Source organism: Alternaria conjuncta (genome assembly GCF_024043145.1).
Source record: "Alternaria conjuncta strain BMP 0040 chromosome Unknown scaffold_1, whole genome shotgun sequence".
Lineage (NCBI taxonomy): Eukaryota > Fungi > Ascomycota > Dothideomycetes > Pleosporales > Pleosporaceae > Alternaria > Alternaria conjuncta.
The window spans coordinates 1,829,156-1,846,160 of record NW_026250090.1 but is presented as its reverse complement, the minus strand read 5'-3'; the positions used below and the strand labels follow the sequence as shown (position 1 = coordinate 1,846,160).

General features: G+C 53.8%; 10 protein-coding genes across 10 annotated transcripts; 5 read left to right on the top strand and 5 right to left on the bottom strand.

The window, feature by feature from the left end:
* Window positions 1-23: 23 nt before the first annotated feature.
* J4E85_000677 (uncharacterized protein) lies at window positions 24-1,621 on the bottom strand (the record flags this gene model as incomplete). Its single annotated transcript, XM_051464967.1, has 2 exons — window positions 24-1,468; window positions 1,543-1,621. The coding sequence occupies 2 exons, from the start codon at window positions 1,619-1,621 to the stop codon at window positions 24-26; spliced, it is 1,524 nt and encodes a 507-aa protein (XP_051331488.1).
* A 407-nt stretch (window positions 1,622-2,028) lies between these two features.
* On the bottom strand, window positions 2,029-3,442 carry J4E85_000676 (uncharacterized protein; the record flags this gene model as incomplete). Its single annotated transcript, XM_051464966.1, has 2 exons — window positions 2,029-2,774; window positions 2,821-3,442. 2 exons carry the CDS (start codon window positions 3,440-3,442, stop codon window positions 2,029-2,031), a joined length of 1,368 nt encoding a protein of 455 aa, XP_051331487.1.
* A 56-nt stretch (window positions 3,443-3,498) lies between these two features.
* J4E85_000675 (uncharacterized protein) lies at window positions 3,499-5,349 on the top strand (the record flags this gene model as incomplete). The annotated part of the gene is made up of 1 exon (XM_051464965.1): window positions 3,499-5,349. One exon carries the CDS (start codon window positions 3,499-3,501, stop codon window positions 5,347-5,349), a length of 1,851 nt encoding a protein of 616 aa, XP_051331486.1.
* A 241-nt stretch (window positions 5,350-5,590) lies between these two features.
* On the bottom strand, window positions 5,591-6,397 carry J4E85_000674 (uncharacterized protein; the record flags this gene model as incomplete). The annotated part of the gene is made up of 1 exon (XM_051464964.1): window positions 5,591-6,397. The coding sequence occupies one exon, from the start codon at window positions 6,395-6,397 to the stop codon at window positions 5,591-5,593; it is 807 nt and encodes a 268-aa protein (XP_051331485.1).
* A 254-nt stretch (window positions 6,398-6,651) lies between these two features.
* J4E85_000673 (uncharacterized protein) lies at window positions 6,652-7,336 on the top strand (the record flags this gene model as incomplete). Its single annotated transcript, XM_051464963.1, has 2 exons — window positions 6,652-6,736; window positions 6,795-7,336. The coding sequence occupies 2 exons, from the start codon at window positions 6,652-6,654 to the stop codon at window positions 7,334-7,336; spliced, it is 627 nt and encodes a 208-aa protein (XP_051331484.1).
* Window positions 7,337-7,575: 239 nt separating this feature from the next.
* On the top strand, window positions 7,576-8,724 carry J4E85_000672 (uncharacterized protein; the record flags this gene model as incomplete). The annotated part of the gene is made up of 2 exons (XM_051464962.1): window positions 7,576-7,600; window positions 7,688-8,724. The coding sequence occupies 2 exons, from the start codon at window positions 7,576-7,578 to the stop codon at window positions 8,722-8,724; spliced, it is 1,062 nt and encodes a 353-aa protein (XP_051331483.1).
* Window positions 8,725-9,269: 545 nt separating this feature from the next.
* On the bottom strand, window positions 9,270-10,925 carry J4E85_000671 (uncharacterized protein; the record flags this gene model as incomplete). The annotated part of the gene is made up of 1 exon (XM_051464961.1): window positions 9,270-10,925. One exon carries the CDS (start codon window positions 10,923-10,925, stop codon window positions 9,270-9,272), a length of 1,656 nt encoding a protein of 551 aa, XP_051331482.1.
* Window positions 10,926-11,214: 289 nt separating this feature from the next.
* On the top strand, window positions 11,215-12,660 carry J4E85_000670 (uncharacterized protein; the record flags this gene model as incomplete). The annotated part of the gene is made up of 4 exons (XM_051464960.1): window positions 11,215-11,251; window positions 11,298-11,356; window positions 11,406-11,862; window positions 11,912-12,660. 4 exons carry the CDS (start codon window positions 11,215-11,217, stop codon window positions 12,658-12,660), a joined length of 1,302 nt encoding a protein of 433 aa, XP_051331481.1.
* A 1,350-nt stretch (window positions 12,661-14,010) lies between these two features.
* On the top strand, window positions 14,011-14,281 carry J4E85_000669 (uncharacterized protein; the record flags this gene model as incomplete). The annotated part of the gene is made up of 2 exons (XM_051464959.1): window positions 14,011-14,253; window positions 14,276-14,281. 2 exons carry the CDS (start codon window positions 14,011-14,013, stop codon window positions 14,279-14,281), a joined length of 249 nt encoding a protein of 82 aa, XP_051331480.1.
* A 149-nt stretch (window positions 14,282-14,430) lies between these two features.
* J4E85_000668 (uncharacterized protein) lies at window positions 14,431-15,318 on the bottom strand (the record flags this gene model as incomplete). Its single annotated transcript, XM_051464958.1, has 2 exons — window positions 14,431-14,852; window positions 14,922-15,318. The coding sequence occupies 2 exons, from the start codon at window positions 15,316-15,318 to the stop codon at window positions 14,431-14,433; spliced, it is 819 nt and encodes a 272-aa protein (XP_051331479.1).
* Between the last annotated feature and the right edge of the window lie 1,687 nt (window positions 15,319-17,005).

The following is a 17,005-nucleotide window of genomic DNA, read 5'->3' as shown; positions in this document are numbered from 1 at the left end:
TTCTCACATTCCTTACAATAGTCTCACCACGCGCCCTCTCTGGCTAGTACATCCCAGCCAACAAGTCGCCAGATCTCCTCCTTGTACCAGGTCTCCACATCTTTATCGTCGATCCTAGCTACCTTTTGTAAGGAGCTCAGCCGCATGGCTGGTAGTGGTTTCGTGAGAACGTCCAGAAACTCATCATTCGTGTTATTTCCATACATACATGCAACGAGTGTTTGTTGCAAGCGATCTTTTGCAAGCGGACTTAGGCGGGCCCTGGTACTCGTGACGGGAGTTTTGGTGCTCAATGTACGGACCGGACGGTTTGACGTCTGGCTTGGACGAGCATTCTGGGGATTCATATGGTTTGGAGCTAGCCCTATGGCGCGTTCAAGTATCAACACAAGAGCTTTGACTTCCAGGCGCGTTCCAAGGGCATCAGTATCTCGCCTCATCTCTTCTGTCTCATCTCTCGGCTCAGGCGGCGGTAGGATGTTGCCTTCGATGGACGTGCTGCGGTGCTGTCCAAATGTGAAGTAATACAATCTTTTGCCAACACGTTCGAACAAAACAAAAACGAAGCCATCGAAGATCTTCTGATGCACGGGATCGGTCTTCTCAAGGAATCCAAGGAGACTGATCAGCAAGTGGGCGACTGCTCTTGCCGGCGGCGACTCTTTGATAATAGAAGGCGGCGTCTTGGTTTTCGTCTTCTTTGGCGAGGGTGGTTGCGACAAGAAAGTTTGCGCTGTCCTTCGCGCTGAGGCCTCGATTGATTGCAATCCGGCGTTGAACATATCTGCGACCTCGCAAACGATCAAACTCGAGAGTCTCACGTCAGCCTTTGTCTCCATGAGTTTGTTGGTACCGACAAGTAAGGACATGAAAGCTCTTGCGCAGACGGATAGAGCGATGGCAAAGTCGGATTTGTCTTGGTCCAACGACATGGCTTCCAGTGTCCTCCGCCCTCGACGCGACAGTTGCTCGTAGTTATGAGCGACTATGCATATGACTTTGCCGATACTCGAAGCAACTCTTACTAGATTGTGGCACAGTGTTTCGGCGTCCGGCTCTTCACTCCTGCATAGCGAGTGTATAGTATACAAAGCTTCCGTGAGATTCGAGCCGTCTTTACCGAGCACATCCAGGAAGTCCATATCATTATCGATGGTCTCCTGAGCAGCAGCGGCCGGTTGTAGGCACTGTTTCTGTGCTTGTCTCGATGGCTTAGATCTCTTTGGCGATGCAGTCGGCGCCATCAGCATGCTTGTATCAACATCGGGGACAGGTCCGGAGAGGCCGGACAGTAGGTGATTTGATCGTTCGAGTTTGATGTTGATACCCCGAAGCCTGCCGCATTCGTCCTCGGCCTGTTGACATCGCTCCTTCCAGTAGGCGACCTGATCAACGTAGCATTCGGAATCGTCCCGTTCCCTCGGGTCTGGACCAGGCCTGATTTGAGCACGCAGTTGCAGGACGTAGTCTAACGACCGTTAGAAGGTGTGCATGATCTGGGCAGTCGGAAACTACCTCGTATCGGTATGTCCGCCGGCTTACTGCGAACGATGGCAAGGGCAAGCGCTATCTGTTGTTGGGACGGAAGAAAATTTGGAACGGAAGGTGCATGCTGCGTCATGATGGGCGTGAGTGCGGCACCTGGGACGAGTAAAGGAGACAAGCGTAGTTGAAGCGACGATTGGAGATCTATTGATGGCGATTCCTGCGGTTGTCAAGAGAAACAGGCAAGGCATGTCCGGCAGAAGAAAGAAGGGTCGAGCTCCAAGCGCGCGTGTGTGAGGCAAGGAAGGAAGCATGCCCCCCGTACGTGAGGTTGGAAAGAGCGGCCACCATCAAAGGCAGCCACTGCGCAACATCCCACGCGGAAAGTCTGGGCTGGTAAACAATGCTACCGCTTCATTGTCGCATTCAATGCTCTTGTTATACATATCATGCTGACAACTTGGACTTGCAGCTGTCAGGTCATCGTATTGTACATATGGCTTACACGACTACATGCACTCACTACGTGCAACCTCATCCACCTCACCGCATGCGCTCAGTGCGCCTCTTGTAGGGCAGTGGCTCCACTCTCTTCCTCTTGAACTCTACAGCAATCTGATCCTTGAGACCATTACTCTCCATGACCTCGGCCATGCTCTCGTCCCACTTCGTCCTGAACAGCGTAGCGGTGATTGCGCTCAACTTGTTCGAATCGGCAAAGCTACGAAGGTTGAATCCCATGCGCTTGGCCTTGTTGATCTTGGTAACGTCGAGCGGCTGGTTGTCATGCTGCTCGAAGACGAAGATACCTAGGCGGTGGTAAGGCGCTCCTTTGTGGGCCCAGGGTGCTAACCAGGGTAGTGCGATCTTCTTGGCACTGAGATCCTCTGTCTTTTGGTCCTCTTGGGCGATACGCTGGAGTGGTATCGAAGTGCTGTTAGGCGAGATGGTGATGTTGGAGGCAATCAAGTGGCATCGGTAGGTGAAGCTGTCCTTCTCTGGAACTGGTACATCTGCGTCTACTACGACCACAGTGACGAGCTTCTCACCAGGTGTGAAGGTCTGAACATTGAGTCGAGGCATCTTTTCGCTAATGGCGGAGTCTACGAAGTCACCGGGCGCGACTGGCTTCCGTCCGAAGCCAAGATCGATGTCTGCAACCAAGTCGAGAGACGGGAGAAGATCGGGAATGATGGCAAGTTGCGTAACGCGTTGTTCGAGCACAAGACGCTTATACTGGCGCCATTTCCGGTCGGCAAGATAGCGGTATATGGGCTTGTTCATGTCACCTTCGCAAGTCAGTCAGGTTGAGAGAAAGCGGTTGGCACAACCTACCCTGTCCGTCCTCAAACTTTCGCTTCACAACAGGGTCGTTGATGTCGGCCAGGATGATCAGGTCATTCAGGTGCTTCCTCATGCTCCGCAGTCTGTGCTCCTTGGCTGCCGGGCCTCCACTGATGCTTGCGTCTTGCGCCATTAGGTTCTTTATCCGCTCCTGCTGAACCTTGATTTCCTTGATCTTCTCCTGCCTGTCTTCCAACAAGACCTTCCTCGCCTCCTGGAAACATTGGTACGGCAGCTGTTCGAATGGGACCTCGTCGGTCTTTTGCAGGGTCGACCGACGAAGGGCGGCACGGCGACGACGGGATCCAACGGGCTGGACATGTTCTCTCCGCAGCAATCGGCGCTCCTGCTTCTTGTTCTCCACCATCTGGGGGTCTAGCGTGCCCCATTTCTGCATGTATTCCGGAGTATCTTGGGAGCCGGCCTTTTGAGCAGCGCCTTCCGGAGGGTTCGACGGCGGTGGAGGGGGAGTCGCATTCGTGGGTTGTGTCTGCACCTCTTCACGGACGGCCGCCGAGGTGGAGAGGAGTCGGCGGGTGCCATTGGCGCTTGGTATTTGTCGCACGCATCTCAGACACGCGCTGAACTGGCGCAGGGTGGGTGTGGAGGCCATGGTGTTGATGGCGTCGACGATGTTCAAGAGCGATGGTGCCGCTGGAAAATGTGGTGATGACCACACTAGCGCTTTTCGTAGACCTCCGCCTCCAACTCCGACGACTGGAACAATTGCACCACGACGACCGGCATGGCTTCCACGAGGATATCCGCGCCCATGCGTGGCGCCACACACCAATTGAGAAGGCTGTCGGTGCGGCCAAATGCGCTGTGCACGCGCTGTGCCGTATGTTACCTCGCCGTCACTGTATGCGACATGCTAACGTCGTCAAGAAATCTCTATGCACGCCCACCACCCGCTCAATCACCACATCTGCGCCCTCTCAGGCGACACTAGCTTCTATAAGCACTCCCAGATCCGGATCCGGATATGTGCCCGTCAAACCTTTTGAAGAGCAGTCTGTGCTGGCGACCATCCACCGATTCCCCTCCCTCGAACCACTCCGATTCGAACAATACCCTGCAAACCATCTCTACCTACCCACCCGACGAGACATATTACACCGCGCGGTCGTTTACGAGGGCGATAGTACACGGTTAGGTACTGCTTCTACCAAGACTAGGTATGAAGTCAGAGGTTCCCGCAGGAAGGTCAGACCGCAAAAGGGAACGGGTCGCGCTCGTCTGGGAGACAAAAAGTCGCCCATGTTGAGGGGTGGAGGTGTCGCATTCGGTCCCAAGCCTCGCGACTTCGCAACTGAGCTGCCCAAGAAGATCTACGACCTCGCATGGCGGACAGCACTGTCATACCGGTTCCGAAAAGGCGAGCTGATCATTGTGGACAACGCAATGGAGATTGAGAGCCCGTCTGTGAGATTACTAGGTGACACCCTCAAGTACCACGAGAAATTGCTGGGCAGGGGCAGGAGCTTGATGGTAACACTGGAAGAGCGACCCTTACTAGAGCAAGCTTTGGCGGAGATGGATCGCGGCGAGCAAACACTCACATGGGAAGAAATCGACGTCAAGAACCTTCTCGAGCTGTCCCGGGTCATCATCGAGCGCGACGCCCTGCACAACATCCTCCTCTCCCACGAGGAAGACCTCACACACAAGGCTCTCCAGCCCTGGCACAAGAGCCTCATCCGATCATCGCCACCCACGGGGCTCGAATCGACCATCGGCTGGGAAGAATTCCGCGAACTCTCCCTCTCCGACCCCAAGGAAAAGGACACCATCCGCGCCGATATCTACGAGAACGTAGCAGGAACCCGCTACGCCTACGCCGAGTCCCTTCCCCAAGGACCCAAGCGCAACGAACTCACCGTATCCGCCTACAACCTCCTCGCCGAAGCCAAAGAACTGCAATTCGCTGAAAGGACCGGCCACTCTTTCGCCGACTACCTCAACGACGCCAACACTGAATCCTTCCCTCGTCTGCAGATGCTGACCTACCAAATCAACACAAAACAAGATCTCGCTGGGCCCGGCGGTACTCTGGAAACCTCGCCCGTAAAATCTGAAGAACTTATGATCGAGGTCCGTGAGCTCGAAGTGCAGAAACATGAGGTGGAGTACGAAGCCGCACTGCTCGCAGCCCAAATTCACGAGCACCGCTCCGCAGCCTTGCGTCTAGCCGGTAATGAAGTGAGCGCGGATGAGCAGCTTGAACTAGCCAGTGATCAGAGGACTTATGTCTCGGACGCTGAGCTGTTGATTCTGGAGGCTAAGCTTGAAGTTGCCAGGCAGAAGAACACTGTCGCTTCGCTTAAGCGCGATGTTGCTGGCCAGAAGAAGACGAGGGAAGAGATGAGGGTGTGTGAGGAAGTGCTCGAGGCTAAGAGGGCGGAGGTAGCTGCTGAGACTGAGGAGCTCGAGGCTGTTGAGGATGAGATGCCAGAGGTTGATGTTGCGACTGGGGTTGAGACGAAGACTGAGCCGGTCAAGGAGGAGAAGAGGATATGAAGCTTTTCATCGTGTTTACTGTACAGTGTATCTATAGATGTTCATGAATCGTTACACCACGTTTAGGTGGGTTGTGTTGTACAGTATACTACATGGCACGGAAAATGCTCACGTGCTCTCCCTTACCATCCCTTATTGCATCTTCAGCCCACATTCCCATCATCCGCGGCTCGGCATTTGCCTTAGGAGCACATGGCGAGGGTTCCCTAGGTTTGCTTGTCCATCTCATCTCAACGTTTTCTCAAGCTGCCTCATCATCACCCTCCTTCTTCTCCACCTTCTTACCTTCATACATAACCGTCAAGATTCCGCCAACCTCACCCTCCCTCTTAGTCTCCCGAGCTCCCTTACAATCCGCCACTGCGTTCTCAATTGCCTTGAAAACCGCATTCGCTTCTTGCTCTGTCGCCTTCCTGCCATGCTTCTTCGGCCCGAGTGTGACCTCGACCTTGCGCCCCTCCTTCAGAAACTTCTTCATAGCCACCAGCCTGTGCTTCAGGTCGCCCGCCGCTATCGCCCAGTTCAGTTCTAGGGATTTTGTAGCAGGCCCTGTGCCCTGACCCTTGGCTTGCCGTCGGAGCGTCTCGAGCTTCTTCTGGTGTTGTGCGCGGAGGTCGATTTTGGAGATGACGCGGCATGTTGGTAGGCTGTTCGGGTCTAGGTTTCCATCTTCGTCGTATTTCCCCGGTGTCATTTGTACGAGGTGGTGGGTGACTTTGTTAAAACTTGTCAGCGCTTCGTCGAGTGGGACGTTGTTGTGGAAAACGCCCTCTTCGTCTACGAGGTTGATGATGTCGGCTTCGATGGCTTGGTCGATGACGTAGTAGTCGGAGATGGCATGGCGGCGTGTGTCTTTCGTGTACTTTATGCCGCGGGTGGAGGTCCGGCTCGTGAGACTGGGTGTGGACGAGGAGAGGGAGGTGGGAGACGATGTCGGCGCAAATGCTGGGGCGTAGAGAAGTGGGATGGAAGTTGTGTTGCGTAGGTTTGGCGCGATGAAGACACGGTAGAGGGCCCGTGATGTGCCGGAGATGTGCGTTGGCGGCATCTTGAGTAATTGACGGTAAATCGTGAAATTCAATTGAACGGGAGAGAAGTTTGACTTTGTTGCTGCAACATGCGATATTCAAGACCGAAGCTTCCCGAGATCGACGCTAGCAGGGGTCGAGTCGAATCGGAGCAGTGACGACCTCCGCAATCGTCCATGGTGACCATCTTCAGCCTGCTCACGTAGCAAACCACCATGACAGCGATAGAGACGACTTGTACATTTCTTGATCTCGCGCAACCTTACCTGCCGCCATGAGTAGTTCTCTGGCGGAATATTTGTCTGCACTCGATGCGCGTGACGCGAGAGAGAAGGCGCATGAGCAGTACATCAACGCCTGTATGTTATCTGCCCATGCGAGACGCGCAGTGCTACGAGAAGATGCTGATGTCTATAGATACCAGGCTCGCCGACAACACTGCACAGTTATCAACCCAGACATCCTCCGCGGAGGAGCCCACACCCGCAGCCAGCGCATCTACCAAAGCCATCCCGTCAAAGGGCAAAGGCGCAGCGACAACCGATGCATCCTCTCCGTCCGCTGTCGCGCAACTCCGCTCCGAACTTGCCATCACTCAGCGCACGCGCGGTGATCTCGAAACGCAACTGAGTACTTTGACTGCTGAGCTCAGCGCCCTCAAAGCCTCGGACACACAACAGAAGCAGCGCATAGAACAACTTGAGAAGGCGCGAACAGCACTGGAAAGGCGGGGCAAGGACAGAGCAGAGGAGCTCAAGGGCAAGGGGAGACTTGTGGAGGAGGTGCACGATGAGATGGTCGCGCTGAACCTGCAACTCAACATGGCGGAGCAGGAAAAGGAGAAATTGCGCAAGGAGAATGAGGAGTTGACTAAGCGGTGGGTCAAGAAGATGGAGGATGAGGCGCGGAGGATGAATGAGAAGTCGGGGTGGGAAGATCAGTCGCGGCGGAAGAAGTAGCGATGATGTACCTCCCTGGCGTCACAATTATTCTCTTTCGTTGGCCATATGCGATATGAATCTCAGCGTTTAGCGCAATAGACTGTTTTCACTTCATCGCACCCTCCTGTGGACTGCCCGCTTGCTCGCTGATGCCTTGTATCTCTTGGCGCTAGAGCTCCCCGCCGCAAGCATACAGCTCCCTCGCCTCCCCACCAAAACACCAAACTCTCCCAAACAAACCTACGCCGTCTTCAACCATGGGGACCGCATTGAAGACCTGGGGTAAGACTAATCCTGATATTGTCAGAACACAGCCATCTTTGAACTCGGATACCCCGCATACCATCGCATGGCTAACAAACATCCCAGAGCTCGAGAACTCCGTCAAGCTCGTCGACCCCAGCAAAGACGCCCTCTACAACTACTCAGCCTCCGCACAGAAAGCCATCAACGACGCGCACCCATGGCGAACCGACCCCAACTACTTCACCTCCGTCCGCATCTCGGCCATCGCCCTCCTCAAGATGGTCATGCACGCGCGCTCGGGCGGCTCAATCGAAGTCATGGGCCTAATGCTAGGCAAGATTGAAGCACACACATTCGTCGTCACCGACGCATTCCGGTTACCAGTCGAAGGAACAGAGACACGAGTCAACGCACAAGACGAGGCAAACGAGTACATGGTAGAGTTCCTGCAGCGCGCACGAGAACAAGGCCAGATGGAGAACGCCGTCGGCTGGTACCACTCACATCCCGGCTACGGCTGCTGGCTCTCCGGCATCGACGTCAACACACAGAAGACGCAGCAAATGTTCCAAGACCCCTTCTGCGCCATCGTCATCGACCCCGACCGAACCGTCTCCGCGGGTAAAGTCGAAATCGGCGCCTTCCGCACATACTCCACAGAGTACGTAGAGAACCAAGCGAAAGCGGGTGGTGGCTCCAAGAACGTGAGTGGTGCGGAGAGCGACGGCTTCGAGACCATTCCGCTCGGCAAGATTGAGGATTTCGGTGCGCATGCCAACCACTACTACTCCCTGGAAGTTTCGCACTACAAGTCCTCGCTCGACGCCAAACTGCTAGAAGCGCTGTGGAACAAGTACTGGGTACAAACACTCTCCTCATCGCCCCTCATCTCCAACCGCGACTACGGCACCAAGCAGATCTCCGACCTCGCCCGCAAGATGCAGCAGGAGAACAACGCCAGCAAGCGCTTCAAGGGCGGCGCGGGATACGCGACGAACAACGAGAGCAAGAACCAGTTGACCAAGCTGGGTGCAGCGGGAAGCAAGATTGCTCGTGAAGAGGACATGGGACTGCTAGCCGCAAAGGTCAAGGATAAGGTATTTGGTCTTGCGGATGGCGGGGAGGTTAAGAGCCAGGAGGTTGAGATGGAGACTTCCTAGACATGACAACGTGGTCGACTGTGGAAAGCATGGCATGGCAAGGCGTTCAAGGGCGTAAATGAATAGATCAGGGTGGGATGATATCACGAATTGAAGACAACGAGTTCATCGTAGCGATGCAAGAAAGTCAACTAGCATGTATATTCATGATCCAGAGCGCTTGGGCGCACACCGGGCGCGATAAAAAGGCTTCCTGAGAATGTCCTCTGGAAGCTTTTTTATCGCGCCCAGTATGGATATTCTTAGGAAGCTTTTTTATCGCGCCTGGTGTGCGCCTAAGCGCTCTTAGTACTAACTCTCTATGCGTAGAGGTCTTAACAGACGCCTACAAACAGGCGTTGCGTTAACAGCATACACTACTAAACCTTATAATTATTTCATCTACCTAATCGCGACTACGCTGCGGAGGCCCTGCACCTTATACTTCTCTATATATATATATATCTACTGTTGCTTGCAACACTAACTCGATGTGATCAAATACATGTATATTCTTGTCTCGTTTCTTATACACTATTGTTACACTTTCGTAATTACACGACCTTCTAATTGACCAACAACCCCAGTCTCTTCAGCGTCTCCGTCCGACCCAGAATAACAAAGATGTCATACAACCTCATGCCCTGCTCCTGCCCCGTGATCGTCTTCCTCAAGTAATGATACACATCCTTCGCGCCCTTTTTCCCCTCGGGCCTCCCATCAATCATCTCATGCACTTTCTGCATCAAATCCTCCTTATTCCAATCCTTCTCTTCAATCTGCGCTAGCATCTGTGCGCGCATGGGTATATCGGAAGTCGTCGACATGGGCGGCTGCTTATCAAATGGTCGTAGGGGCGTGAAGAAGAAGGAGTTGCGGTACAGGAACTCGTTTGCGTTTGTGTAGTTTTCTGCGTCGGCGGTTATGATGGATCGGATGTAGTCGTCGGGGAAGGGGCTTCCGATCACGGACTTCCATTCTTGGTAGGGGGAGTCGGGGGAGGTGAGGAGGCGGGAGACGTTGCGGACCATTTCTTCGAGGGCGGGGCCGCCGGCTGATGCGCGTTGCAGGGCGTGTTTGCGTTGGAGGAATTGCATTTTGCCGAATGTGACGGTGGTATTGCCTTTTGTGAACTTCAGGCTGAAGTTATCAATCAGTGTCTTCAAGTCCATGACATCGCTCTTTTCCTTGTGGCTCCATCCGAGTAGCGCGGCGAAGTTTGTGAGGGTCTCGGGGAAGATTTCCATCTCTTTGAAGGCGGTGATGTCGGTGTCGAAGTTTCGCTTGCTGAGCTTGTTGCCGTTTTCATCGACGAGGAGGCCAACGTGGGCGAACTCTGGGGGTGTCCACCCGAAGGCTTGGTACATGGCGATGTGCTTGGGGGTGCTGGGCATCCATTCGCTGCCTCGAATTACATGCGTGATCTTCATGAGGTGGTCGTCTACTACGTTTGCGAGGTGGTATGTGGGGAGGCCATCGGACTTTAGAAGGATTGGGTCTTCGTATGCGGATTCGGTGACATGACCGCGTCTCTTGAGAGGCCGGAAGGTGCCATAGATGCGGTCTTTGTATGTCGGGTACTGGTCTGGGACTTTGAGACGTATGGTGTGCGACTCGCCCTTGTGCGCTCTTTCGTCACTCTCTTCCTTGGATATCGCGGGCGGGGCGCATGTGCGGTCGTAGTCGGTTGCGATGCCGAGCTTGTGTCTGTGTTCCGCCAACGCGTTCAAGCGCTCGGAAGAACAGAAGCAGCGGTATGCGTGGCCTGATTCCAGCAATTGATGCGCATATTCCCTGTATATCGCGCTCCTCTCTGACTGCTTATACGGCCCATACGGGCCCCCAACCTCTGGCCCTTCATCCCATTGCAGTCCTGCCCATCGTAGATCGTCGAATAGTCGTTGCTCGGCGTCGGGTATTGTGCGTTTTTGGTCTGTATCTTCTATCCGGAGTAGGAATTGACCACCTGTCCGTTTCGCGAGGAGGTAATTGAACAGCGCCGTCCGGAGCGATCCAAGATGGAGGTAGCCGGTTGGTGAAGGCGCAAAACGCGTCCGTGCGGGAGATGTTGGTACGGCGGCCTTTGCATCGGCTTTAGCACTATTTTCCTTGATGTGGTAGGTGTTCGAAGAAATCGGACGTCGCGAGGCGCGTGAAAGGCGAAGTAGACACGACCGGCACGTGTACTGCGACAGTGATGGACGGAGTAAGGAAAACGACATGGCGGTGTTGATGCGACGCAAAGGGTTCGAGTTCGCGGTTGAAAATGACGTGCAGGGATCCGACGTTAGTGGGGGCGCCGCCTGCTAACAATTTGGCCCGCATTACCTGCCTGCGATCGACAAATCTGGAGAAACTTTGTTGCCTTCACTCCCACTGGACGAGGCCCTTTACGTCGCTGTGCCTCGCCTTATTCTTGTACATACTTTGGACCACTTACCCACTCGCAACCCAACAACAACGCAAAAGTTTGTACTCGCAGTCTACTACGACACGACTCTCACTAACAGAATGCCACCTCCAGTGGATGAAGAAATCGACCTCTACGGTTAGTATACTCGTCTATTCATTTGGAACATTGCTAACGCGAACAGAGGTCCTCGAGATCGAAAAGGGCGCAAGCAAGATCGAGATCAAGAAGGCATACCACAAGGTTCGTAAGCAACAACAACGCAAGGGCGACCCCATTCTGACCTGGACAGGCTGCGCTAGCACATCACCCCGACAAGGTCGCAGAAGATGACCGCGCAGAGGCTGAGACCCGCTTCAAGGCCGCGAAACAAGCCTACGAGATCCTCTCCGACGATGACAAGCGACACATGTACGACACCCACGGCATGGCTGCCTTCGACCCGTCCCGAGGCGGTATGGGCGGCGAAGGCCCGGACATCGACGACATATTTGCGCAAATGTTCGGCGGAATGGGTGGATTTGGCGGAATGCCTGGAATGGGCGGCATGGGAGGCATGCCCGGCGGACGAAACGTGCCACGGAAAGGACGGTCGGTAGAGCAGGAGTACGAGGTCAGCCTGGAGGAGCTGTACAAGGGCAAGACGACCAAGTTCTCCAGCACCAAGAACATCATTTGCAACATGTGCAAGGGCAGCGGAGGAAAGCAGGGCGCCAAGAGCAACTCTTGTGCTGTCTGTAACGGACGCGGTACGTCGCTAATTTATCTCGCATCATCTAGACATACTAACTTTCCCAGGTGCCAAGCAAGTCCTGCGCCAGGTCGGCCCTGGCCTCGTCACCCAAGAGACCGTTCCTTGCGGTAACTGTTCAGGTTCTGGCCAGGTCATTCCCGAGAAGCATCGCTGTAAGAAGTGCAAAGGAAAGAAGGTTGTGGAAACCAGGAACGTCCTCGAACTTTACATTCCCCGTGGTGCGCGACAAGGCGAACGCATCGTCCTCGCAGGAGAGGCAGACCAAGTACCCGACCAGGAGCCAGGCGACATCATCTTCACGCTCACAGAAACGCCACACGATGTCTTCGAGCGCGCAGGTGCTGATCTGAGGGCTGAGCTGAAGGTCAGCTTGGTAGAAGCTTTGACTGGCTTCAACCGAGTAGTCATCACTCATCTCGACGGACGGGGTCTCAAGCTCAACGTACAACAACCAGACGGCAACGTCCTGAGACCAGGACAAATCCTCAAGATTGAAGGCGAGGGTATGCCTATCAAGCGCAGCGACGCTCGTGGCGATCTTTACCTAGTAGTCGACGTCGAATTCCCCGAGGACGGCTGGCTGAAGAACGACGCTGCAGTACAGAAGCTCCGGGATGCGCTACCAAAAGACGACAAGCCGGAAGAAAAGCACGAAGAGGTGGAAGAGGTCGACGTCGAATGGGACGCCGACATGGAGGACTACGGCGCCGGCAGTGGAGACCCACGCGCAGGTGGCGCTGAGTGGGAAGACGATGACGAGGAGGCTGAGGGTCCTCAATGCGCGACGCAGTAGAGAGTCGCATGGTATGATTGACGAATGCATGTCTTGGCGTTGGGAGGGCGACGTTCATTCCGTATTTATACACGCGCGGAGCCGTCGCGGTTATAGATTGGCTTGCATGGCTTCTAGGGCTTATTCATTTTTCTTCGGCATCACAATGCGTAAGCATAAAATGACTTTTTCCAGGCTGCATTCATCTATTCGCTTTTGAACGGTTACATGCCGCGGATTATGTAGCGATATGCGATTCGAGATCGATTCGGTCTTCGCAGTACACTGCCATGGCATTGCGACAGTATGCTACTGCCGTTGCCTCATTGTAGGTTCTATCTCTTGTCTCGCCAATTCATAATCAAAATGGACTCTCTTTTCTAATATGTTCGTCTCAGATCTAGTAAGACTTCTTTGCCTACAATCAGTTCCAAGATCGAGCGCGTTTGATACACTTGTCGACACCAACCGTGCTGCAGTTATCACTCGTTGACAGTATTGGGTATTTGGAGCAGAGCGAAACATTACCAAGTCCCAGTCTGAGTTAAAAGTTAGAAACTCGGTTGAGTTTCATGTCCTTTATTGTAGGCAAGTACGACGATGGACTGCGGAAACGTAGCAGCTAGTACTTCGGTTACATTTGCAGCATCCATGTCCACTAATTCCAGGGCGTCATCCTCGTATATTCCATGGTCACTGTCAGCAGTACACAGGTCCTGCAACGCCACAAGCCATGCGTGGATGCCATTTTAGGACACGCCCATATAAGCCTCGCGCATTCTCATTGGCCCGCTCGCAAAGTCACGTGCACAGTGGATCTCCTCCTTGGAAACGACTAAGTTGGGTGGGTCGCTTGTCACCGTTGGCCAACCAGCGTCCGATGCGGAAGGGCGCTATGTCGGAAGAGGTAATGTACGAAGGTATGGCCTGTGCGCACGTATGATAACGGCAATAGAGGATGAAGGGATGATGGCAAAGCAGTGGCTTGGTGGAGTCGACTGTTTTGGAACGGGACGACGCGTCTGTTGTTTAAGTGCTGCTGCCTACTGCTCATTTTTGTTCTTTCACTCTCATTCACTCACTCACTCACTTACTCACTGCCAAACCTTGGAACACCCCGAGGTCATACTGGACGGCACTTCTTCTGTTTTTCGTCAGCGTCTTCAGCGAAACAAGCACAGCCATCTAGAGGCACTCTACGTCCTCGCTCCGTCGTTTCTACTACCTCCGTTTGATTCCTTCACCGTTATTACACACCCGTGGACGTCTTGATCCCATCCAGAGTGGCAGAGATCGAGACCCTACCCGGCATCCACGGTATCTACACTCTCATCGAAACCTCTCGCAACTACGCCAAGCTTAATCCAAGCCATGGCCTCCCCACTCACAACCGCAATCCTCCTCTTCACTCTCCTCAACACCGCAACCGCATCTCCCCTCACGAAGCGCGACGCCGGCTACGCGATCCCCGAGGGCGCCATCATCATCCTCATCCTGTTGAGTGCGGGTCTACTCGTCTGCATGGGCTACGCCATACACAAGACCTTTGGATTCAGAAGAAACCCTAATGAGTTCAGACACATGAGCGCAGAACAACAAGAGTACATGGCCGAGGTGCGGGTCAGGAACATGCAAGGACTGATGGCGGAGGGAGCGAGGAGTCAAAGGGGTGGTCCCAGGAGGGGGGAGGTGGTTTATGATTAGATAGCGGGGGCTATAAGGTCAGAGGGTTGGAAGCAGGTTGGTGTGAAGATGCGTAAGCAAGCATTGGGTATCATATGTTTGGACTGCCTATCTCTCTTCGGCATACACTGGCGGCTTTTCTCCCCTCTCGTATTTTGGCACAGGATCTCTGTCTTCCACATTGCGTTCGTCTTGTACTACGTCTCCGAAGAAGACATCTGCGACGTCAACCCATAGAATCACTCGCTTCATGGCTGTTCTTGGACATCTTTCTACTTTGCCCATTCTGCCTTCGTTCTTGCCAATCGCGCTGTTTACCGCATGGACTAGAACTTCCTTTCTGATCTCTTCGTAGTCGTGGAACTCCAAGACGACTTGGTCGGCGTACGTGATGTCGGGGTTCGACCATGATGGGAGAGGTGCATTTGGTGTGTACCTGATGGCGAAGATATGGCGTGTGTATGTGGTGATGATGGTAGGTGGAGATCCTGGTGATGTGTTCTGCTGAATTGGTGTTGCTGTGTATCTGGCTTCTTATAGTTTGTTAGTACTACTCCTCATGCCATATGACCGTATTGGGGTCTGTAGTGCACACTAACCAAATGAAGCCACGCCATCGATGACATCCTGCACCATATCACCAGCCTTCTTCACTCTGGCATCTTGCGGTCCGAAGCCGCCCTCTCCAATCGATGTTTCGATCGCAATGCCATGGGGTTCTCTTCGTTGCCTTCGTTTTCTGCGGACGGCTTCGGTTGCCCATATTTCCATCAGCTTCGTCCTCCGGCTTCCACCGCGGTCCTTGCGGTTCATGTGTTCGACATCCTCGCGTGATCGAATCTCAGTGATGTATGCGGAGTCTGCGGGGTGGTGATCGACACGATGTCCCCACGCAGCGAAATCATGGGCTATGAAAGGTACAGTCGTCAAGAAAGGGCGAGTATGTTGTGTAGTGTGGATGAGGTAAACCTTTGCGCCTTGAGATACGGTCGACATGTTTGACATGAGTTTGAGATAATGATTGCAGTGTCTTTATCGGAATGACCGTCTTTATAGAAAGCTGGGTAATGGATGAAGACTCTAGAAAAGGCCAAAAAAATCTATTTTGTTTCACATGCTCACACACAGACAGCGTGTTTGACATGAGTACGACACCACTGCAAGCAGTGCGGCCGGCATGTCAAGGCGTCATGGTCAGAGCTTTTTGCGAAGTGAGGCGTTTCAGCACAGCGCTGGACTTATCTTTGGGCTCTCAAACGGCCATCACGACGTAGCTGAACAACGCAACGGTCGCTGCTGGGTGCGCGCGCCACGATAGAAGCCCAAATTGGAGGTTGGCTGAGTGCACGATAGCACGTTAACCAACTGTCGGTCTGACATGGCAACAGTGCGGAAATGGCGTGTTGTCTGAGAGGCGAATAGGAGAGGAAGCTGCCCAGCTGCCATGTGTTAGACGTTACTGCGTGCGCTAAACCTTCAGCTTCCTCCAGGGCTGCAGGGTACCCATGGCGCTTCTGTTCTTCCGCCGACGAATCCGGAGATGGCTCCTCAGCCTCCTTCCCCGCGTCTACCGAATCGAGGTGCGACAATCAGTCAGCCACGATCGTCCTCGTGTCGCGACTAATGCATCTTTCAGCGTGAGTGTAACATGACAGTCTTTTCTGGGATTGCGAAAGCTACAATTGTTTCTGGGATTGCGAAAGCTACCGGTTCCAGAACGTTGGCGTGGAATTTGGAATGCCACGCGATTTAGGGCTGTTAGATCATTAGCACCGCACGGACTCGCATGGCATCCTTGACATCCTCTTGAATCGCTGCATCACATTTCAATCTTGTCAGGGAAGAGGCTGTCACGATAGGGCTGTCATGTTTCTATGTTCGACCTGAATATGGGGCGACCTCAATCCAACAGTACGACAACATTCGTGTCTAATGGGCAGAAGTTTATTCGCACGCGCCCCATGGCTACTACGTCCAGCGCAGTGTTTCGGCGCACTCACGCTCTCGTAGATTGACACGACCCATGATCTCCGATCATTTCACATTGCTCACTATACGTAACCCCTCTTCACAGAGTTCACACATCATGTTTGCTGCAAGCACTTGGCAAAGCTCGCGCTCCTCATGTCGCACGTACCCCAACACCCATACAAACTACCACTACAACAATGCTCACCTACATCCACCATCCAGCAGGCCCAGTCGTAATCCGCACAACGCACCCCTCCATCGCGCTCTGCTACCAGAAACGTGGCTGGCTAACCACATCATCCTTTACCCAAGTCCTACGTGACCACCCAGAATGGCAGTCCACACCCGACTTCCCCACCTCTGTTACTTCGACCCCATCTACTGAGCCTGGAGAAAGCATATTCGCACGTATCGCTTCCACAGTACTATCCTCGCTCAGCGCCACCATAGCTGTAGTACCAAGTTATACACCCACAGGAGTGCGGAGTATTGCGCCTCTATTTGTAGGTGAGGTTGGAGATGGTGTAGACCGAGAGAAGCGAGAGGGATTTATCAATAATGGAGGGCCGATACATTGGATGACGGCGGTGGAACGAACCTGGTATCGAGACCACAGCTTGCCTGTTCCGACAACAGGCTGGCTAAAGTGCAATCGAAGGTGTGAAGCGATTGAGCATAGACTTGAGAGCGGCGAACTCGATATCGATGTTTC